The sequence below is a fragment of the Corvus brachyrhynchos genome, unplaced genomic scaffold (genome assembly GCF_000691975.1).
Source record: "Corvus brachyrhynchos isolate BGI_N302 unplaced genomic scaffold, ASM69197v1 scaffold91, whole genome shotgun sequence".
Classification (NCBI taxonomy): domain Eukaryota; kingdom Metazoa; phylum Chordata; class Aves; order Passeriformes; family Corvidae; genus Corvus; species Corvus brachyrhynchos.
Window position 1 is genome coordinate 1,256,307 of NW_008236442.1, and position 7,820 is coordinate 1,264,126.

The 7,820-nt window shown below is 42.3% G+C and overlaps 1 protein-coding gene across 1 annotated transcript in view; it reads right to left on the reverse strand.

Moving 5' to 3' along the window:
• Positions 1-1,389: 1,389 nt before the first annotated feature.
• The window catches only part of PSMD6 (proteasome 26S subunit, non-ATPase 6), a 10,740-nt gene continuing 4,309 nt past the window's right edge, over positions 1,390-7,820 (reverse strand). The window contains exons 2-8 of the mRNA XM_017747153.1: positions 6,519-6,797; positions 5,883-6,028; positions 4,663-4,882; positions 4,446-4,554; positions 3,139-3,307; positions 1,863-1,940; positions 1,390-1,718 (exon numbers count right to left, since the gene is read on the reverse strand). Of these exons, the coding sequence (XP_017602642.1) occupies positions 1,622-1,718; positions 1,863-1,940; positions 3,139-3,307; positions 4,446-4,554; positions 4,663-4,882; positions 5,883-6,028; positions 6,519-6,797 (1,098 nt within the window). The 3' untranslated portion in view covers positions 1,390-1,621. The remainder of the gene's footprint in view (positions 1,719-1,862; positions 1,941-3,138; positions 3,308-4,445; positions 4,555-4,662; positions 4,883-5,882; positions 6,029-6,518; positions 6,798-7,820) is intronic.

Sequence of the window (7,820 nt, forward strand, 5' to 3'; positions counted from 1 at the left end):
AAGAAAATTTATTTGTGCATCAAATAGAAATTCCTCAATTCAGTGAAGACATAAATACAGTATGGTTTTCTGATAGGCTTCACACCTGCATCTATGGAAGGTGGAAAAGATGTTCCTGAAAGTCAGACTGATTTAAGTCTTCCTAGCTAGCTCTACTTATCTGGTATGTCATGGATCTACAAAAACGAAGAGAGGCAGGTCTGAAAACTCTGAATATTGGGTTCAACTAAAACTTTACAGGAAATGGTATGTGTGTGAACACACAGAACAGATTCATAGCTGACCACAGGGTAAACTAGAGTTCTTGTTTATTACTCTGCCTATTCTGAAGAAGTAATTAGTACTGTCTGAAATTTAAATCTTTAAACTCTGGCTAAGTAGCTGCTTCTTGGAGAGGGAAACAACCAAAACCGTTTCCAGTAAGTCGTAAAAGAAAACCAAAAATCATGAGGTTGTATTTTGGGTTTCAGAACAGTTCATCAGAGAATAGTAATGGCCTTTCAGCACCAAGGAGTCCAACCTCAGGCAGGCAGCAGTGATTTCAGGACAGGAGACCCTCTATGATCTTGCAGTGGGAGGGGTGGGCAGGGGAAATTCCATACTGTCCTGTCTGTGGCACGGTAGCTTCGCTTGGATTGCTCTTTGGGTACACCTACCTGCTGGGGTTCCTTCCAGCACTGAAGCTGCAATGCATACAGGTTGTAAATGGGTTCTGTTCCAAATGCAGTGGCATCGAAAGCTCACAGAACTCACTCACAGACCTTCTTTGAGAGGAGGGGAAAAAACCTTCAAGGCAGGCCAGCAGGGTAAATAGCTGCTGCTGGAGGCTCTGCCATGCCAGAAACCGTATGTCATCAGCATGACAGCAACCTAGTGAGACACTCATTCCTCAGCAGCTGTGAAGAAAGGAACTGTAACCCCTGCAGGACTTGATCAGTTCTGTCAAACTGCAGTAGTCCCTTCCACAGCTCCCACCATCGCTGACATCTGCAAATCTAACTCAGGCAATAATTACAAATGTAATGCTTTGTTCACATGGTGACTTCCTTTTCAACAGTTAGCAAAAAAATAAAGAGAGGCTACTTTTGTTATAGATGTTCCCAAAGTTTTAGTCCCGCAGTTTCTGTGCTTATATTACTGCTTCACCCCAATCACTTGCATCCTTATTCCTTCTCCCTTAAGCTGTAATCCCTTCATTGCAAGACTCTGTCCCATCTGGACAGTGTGCACTCTTCACTAAAATTTTTGGCCACTTTACTATTATGCAACTGATTGTTTTCACCTCTGATTCCAATACAGAAGTTCTAAAAAAGCAAGCATAAAATGGCCATAAGTACTTGGTGTTCACAGGTTTGCTGTTCAATATTGAACACTGGATACACAGGCAAGGAAAGGAACAAAGTCTATTACAAAAGATCACCAATGGTATCATACATTTAATGAACTGGGTTCCATACACCAGAACAGAACAGTGTGTACATAATGAAGTGGAAAGTTAAAACACTACCTTCCTTGCTAGTTATTCTTTTCCCTATAGTATACCAAGTTATACAATATATTTATAGGTTACTTCCAAAATGTTTTAAACATCTAAATTTTGCATTCCCTTGCATTAAAAAAATTACATATTAATTACTCGGGAAAGTTTCTGAATTCTGTTTAGCAGCAAATCTCCTTTCTTGATGGTTTCTTGGTACTGCCAATTCTTGCTATCAGGCCTAGGAATCGTAGGGGAAAAAAAAGGGGTTAGAACTAAGAATATTATTTATACCAAGGCACTAAACATTTCTGTAGTAAATGTCATCAAAATATATAGAATTCAACTGGTCTGTCAAAGACAACCTCTAGGAGCTATTACATACCTGTTAGTTTCTACAATCTCGTTTACTTTGTCTATTTTGCAGTGCAATCGCCCAGCTGCAATAAATCTTGAAAGCTCCCTAAAGAAAAAAAAAAGTTGGTTAAATCTGGTTTCACCAGGGACTTGCAGACCTAAGAGCACTGAAACTGCTGCTGTATTTCTGAAGCAACAGCCTATGGATCTTCATAAGGTATCTTAGGCATCCTCATCGTACTAAGCCTTGGACATTGCACCCAAAAATAATCATTTTCGTGACCTGACCTGAACACAAAACCTCTTAGTTCTTTCTTCTCAGGCCAAAGTGTTGTACTTGAGTTAGTGAAACTTATCACTGAGCTTTGTACCAACTACTCTTCAAATCCAAAGGCAGCAGTCATGCAGTGTGCCTGTTTGGAATTTATCCTGAGGTAAGTATTGTCATGCCAGTCAATTAATTAGAAATTAATTAGAAAAGTGTCTCAATAATATTTAATTTTTTCAAATGCTTTTAAAAATTTTATTTTTATTGTTTTGTTTAATCAACTGGTGATCTACAGCACTGATGGTAGAAGAAAATGTTCCTGTGCTCAACAGTAAGACAAGTTACAACTCATAATAAATTACTGGAAAGCATAAGAATTAGTATGACTCAAAAAAATTACCTTTGAATTGAACGGTATTTGGTTTCCTTGAAACACTTATTAATTTCTGAGTATTTCAAGCATTTTAATATTTCTGTAAGTTTTCTATGTTAGAAAATCTGAAACCTCTCTGAAACAAGAATAACTCTTGTGAAGGCATTTGAAATAATGTGCTTCATGTACACAGAGTAAGTTTCTCACTTCTCTCATCACTTAGTTCTTATCATAATCTAAATCTGTTATATTTTATTCTAGAAAAGAATTTCAAATTGGGACTCCAGGGTATGTTTGATTTAAGTGAAAAACATCAGATCCTGTCCACATAAAAGAAACCAAGCAAAATGAGAGAGGGAGACTGGCAGAGTACAAAAAATGTGCAGATCCTCAAAGTTGGAACAGCTCAGTTTTCGCACAGCTGTGAACTAAGCTATCCTCTAAAATCTAAAGTTTCATAGCACATGAAGGTCAATAAATACAGCAATATAAAGAACAAAGTAATTAATAAAATACCAGCTTCTCACACTCTTCCATAGAAACATAACTTGGCATATTTAGAATACAAGTGAACAAAGATTTTTACTCATAATGAGAATCATCATAAATATTTAAAAGGTATAAAGGGAGATCTCTATGAACTGAAAAAGCCAAAGAACTTACTGATCTATGAATTCTACACTGACTCCAAAGGCTTCTGCCATGTACCCCAACGTCAAGGACCGGTAGGACTCGAGAAGCTGGCTGTAGGCGTGGATTCGCATTTCCCGCACGTAGTATCGGTAGTGAGGTGCAAACAGCCAGTCTTTCTTCATCTCTTGCTCTACAATAGCTGAAAAGAAAAAAAAAAAGAAGATGCAAAATAAAAAAAATCAGTAATTTCTAAGAAATGTCAAATATCAGTTATGTAAATAAAACACATGGCACCAGTTAATAAGTAATATGTGTGACCATAACTACATTGTATTCTTGCACTCTTCAAGATATGAAAGGGATTCTGCACCAAAGAGAAGTAAATTCATGTAATCTGTATCAGTTCTGGAACCAGGAGCAGTCAACATTGCGGCAGAGCTAATGAGAGGCTGTAATCAGCACAGCATCCTTCTTTCAGGGGTGAGAGGGACCACCTTGCTGAAGGCAAGAGCTGGATCTGCTGCCCACAGGAGCAGCCTGGAGATGGGTAACAAGCAGAATTTGGTATGTAACTACTTGATAAAACATTGTTACCCAATCCTGTATAAGGAAATAAAATTAATTCTCTGCTACTAGCTCTTAAATTAGTTAAAAGGATTTCCAGGCACTTAAGTGATTTTTTCCCTGACAATGTCAGTTCTTGGCTTGGGACGAGGCCGGCAAAAGGAAGATGCTGCCCTTTAACTCAGTCTCATCAGGCCTAGTCTTCCACAAAATCAAGGGTTCTTCCTTGCTTTTCCTAAATATCTCATTTTCTTGTATTCTAGATTTCACAGAAGAAAAACAAGCAGTCTGAGAACTGGCAAGAATGAGGATTTTCTGAAAAGCTTTTCTTTGGTGTCACCCTTTTACACAGAAACCAGAGCAGAAAGCCAATGAGAACAACACTGAAAAATTTCTATGCAATGTCTCGTACAGGTTGAGATTTGAGGGCCTTTAGACTACAACTCCTATAGGTTCTTATGAAGATAAAACCTTTCAAAGCTTTCCTGATTTGGCTCTTCAGGTAAGATGGTGTTTCACAGCCATCTTCAAAATGTTTTTTCACCTAATCAGATGTGACCTTTCACAAGGCTCATTGGATGTGAATTTTGTCTTTCTTTGTTTGAAAAATCAAAGCAGAAAATTTTAGATCACTGTTAAAAACAATCTCTATAGTTTGTTTTTCTGCATGTAGCTCTAGTTCTAGACTGTAGCTACTCCAAAAAAGTTGTGTTATGATCTGAAACAAATAACTGGAACACCTGAAAGTGTTGTAGGACGTAACTCAGCCTTACCTAGCGACTGGAAAAAGGCTGCGTAACGACATTCATAAAGAGAGAAGAGATACTGCCGTACAGCTGGCAAACTGTGCAAGGCTTCCAGGATCTCTGCTCCTTTAATCACCTGAAAGCAAACACACATCTTTAACCACCATCCCTTTCAGCCTCGAGATGAACAGGTTAAGGAAAGGCTCTGTCAGTTTGCACCAGTGTTTCCACATGCTTTCCTTACCTTCTCCCTCAGATCAGGCCTGTCCAGGGCAATCATGCTGACATACACAGTGTATGTTACAAAGGTTTTGTAATCCATCAGTTCATAGGATGTAAACGTGGAAACTGTATCAAGGAAGAGCTCTGCTGCTTGTTTAAAGTCTCGAATGGCTACACAGTAAAGGCCCTGGTACACCTTGAGACGGTTTCTCCTGTCCCAGTCTCCTCCTTCTTCTATTAGACTTAAAATAGAACAAAGAATATTTACTTATGTAAACGTGTCATGTAATAAGTTATATGAAACAAGTACAAATCAACTGATACCACAAGATTAGAGAAAGAATAATTTGGTTTATGTTACAGCTTGTAGAAACAGCCCAGGTTTTGTACATCTGCTGGTGTAGGAAAGTGGCTTCCTTGGGACAGGAGAGGCTAGAGGCTTTTACACAGTGCAAGTTTCAGCTGAAAGGAAAAGTTTATGGCCTCTTCAGCTGTGACAACAGTCTCTGTAGATGTGCAGGTCATTATGTGATTACTGTCAGCCTGGACTGTGGCAACAGATCTCCGCTGCCTTTGCTGCTAAAATCAAAGCTGTTCAACCAGCGGCATAGAAAAAAATTACAAGTTGCCACTTTTTAACGATCAGCACAAAATTGGTGTGGCTGTAAGAAGGGCATGGGTGAGACAAAACTGCTGAGAAGGCAACAAAAGAAGTGGGAACCTCCTCTGCCTTGGTGTCTCAGGGCAGCAGCAGAGAGACTGGAACCACAGCTTGCTACAGGAACTGCTGAGGTTCAAAACATTGGGAGCACAGAGACACTGAAGCTACCAGTGGAACACGGTAAGGACAGTGGCACCAAAACACACCATGCCGCTCTTGCTTCTAGAGGAAAAACTCCCTCTTTACAGAGCCAGCTGGGTGCCACTGGGAGCAGCTGGACTCAGCTGGCACAGTCCAGTCACACCCAAAGTGGGAGTGGGAGCTGGGCTATAAATACAAATTGAGCCAGCTGCTAGAAAACAGCTACCACAAAATTTTAACCTTTCTTTTCTCTTCCCCCCCCACTAAAAAAATCCAGGAGTAGGAAGTGCTCTAAAACAAGGTAACACCCAGTCATGACTGTAACTCTCTCTCACTACCAGTCCCAGTCATTTCTGGACAGAAAGGTATTTATCTTCCATTTCTTTTTTTACAGCTTGTTTCAAAAGTGCTTTAGTGCACTCAGAAAACCCAAGCAGTACCTTTTTGCCTTTTCAATGTTCCGTGTGATGAGGTCATTGTCCATATAAAACAAGCCAATCCTTAGCAGATAGAACACGATATCCAGACGATGTCCCAGGGCCACAGTTTTGTCGTAAGTCTTGCGGAATGCAGTCAGAGCTCCCTCCTGGCAAAATAGTATTTTCTACTGTAAGAATGTTAAAAGCACCCAGAACATTGACAAAATACCTGCTGTAAGAACACGTGTTGTCTCCCACTGGTAGTTGTGACTTTCACATTATGCATTCTGAATAATCTTAACATATCCAAGTTTAAATCAAGTTAGAAAAGCTGTTCCTCATGTATCTTTTAAAGCTAAAGACTATGCAAATCTACTCTGTAACTTGAAATTCAGCAGTATGATCTAAATAGCTTGGTAAAGTCTAAAGGCGCAAGGAAAGTGAATAATGGTATCTGCAAACTTTTCCCCTTGTCAAGAAAAAACAAGTTTTCTTTCAAGGACTGCTTTTTTTCTGGATAATTTAAATTTCAATAAGACTCTTCCCTATCTGCCAGCCATGTGTGAGCTGTGCCATAGAGAAAACCGTCTGCACATCCCCCAGCCCTCAATGGGACCTGCCCAGCTAACAGTCCATAAAGCCTCTGCTGTCACCAACCTTATCCCCAATCCTGCAAAGGTACTCAGCCTTGGCCATCATTGCATCCCGGATTTCGCTCTCCCCCAAGATCTTTTCCGCATCCTCTAATTCATTGTCAAGACGTTTCAGTTCCTCCTCATTGGCTTTCTTCATTTTGCTCAGCAGATCCGTGTCCATCTGCCACTCCAGAGACTTACACAGGGCTTCATAGTATGGAGCCATGTCTAAAAGAGAAGCAGGAAGGGTTCTGCTGTTCACTGCTACAATGAGAGTGTGTTTGTTCCGAGAAGAACATGACTGTCAATGCCAGAGACGCCCCTTCTATGACCAGGTACCTGCTGATCTAGACACAGCACAGCCACTGTTTCTGCAGGCCTTGCCCCTCATGCTTCCTTTCACTGATCCTTTTTCATCACTGCTCTTTACACTGCTCCCATTTGCACTTTCTGTACCTTGCACTGGGGTGGCCTCCCCTCGAGTTCTGGGTGCAGTTCTGGGCACCACAATACCAGCAGGACATTAAGCTGTCAGACAGCATCCACAGGACGGACATGAAGACGATGAAGGGTCTGGAGGGGATGTATAAGGAGCAGCTGAGATCACCTGGTGTGTTCAGCCAAGAGAAGAGGAGACTGAGGGGAGACCTCAAAGCTGTCAAAACTTCTTTGTGAGATGAAGTAGAGGGTCAGGCGCTGATCTCTGCTCTCTGGAAATCAGCGACAGGACCCGAGTAAACAGCATGGAGCTGTGCCAGGGGAGGTTTAGGTTGGATATCAGGAAAAGGTTCTTCCCCCATACGGCATGGTCGGGCACTGAACAGGCTCCCCAAGGCAGCGGTCACAGCACCAGCCTGACAGAACTCACGGAGCACTTGGACAACGCTCTAGGCAGAGTGGGATTGTTGGGAGTGTCCTGTGCAGGACCAAGAGTTGGGCTTTGATGATCCTTGTGAGTCCCTGCCAGCTCAGGATGTTCTATGATTCTCTTTATCCCACTGTGAGCACGGCAGCCCGTGATGCTCAACTCACAGCTCTTACAACCCCAGCACGACATAAGAGCGGTCAGAGCTGGGGACAGGGCACGGCACCGGTACGTCCAACCCTCGCTCTACCCCGCTGCTCTCGAGCTGTCCATGCCCCGGGGGAGTCAGTCCCGGGGGCAGAGCGATGCCGAACTGCGGGGGGACGTGTACACAACCCCCTGCCCGGGGATCGATGACCACAGACAGCTACCCGGCTGCCCGACAGACACACGGTCGGAGCCGGGGGCCGACGGACGGACAGACAGACAGACCCTGCCCCCCCCGACCCCCAGAGCCTC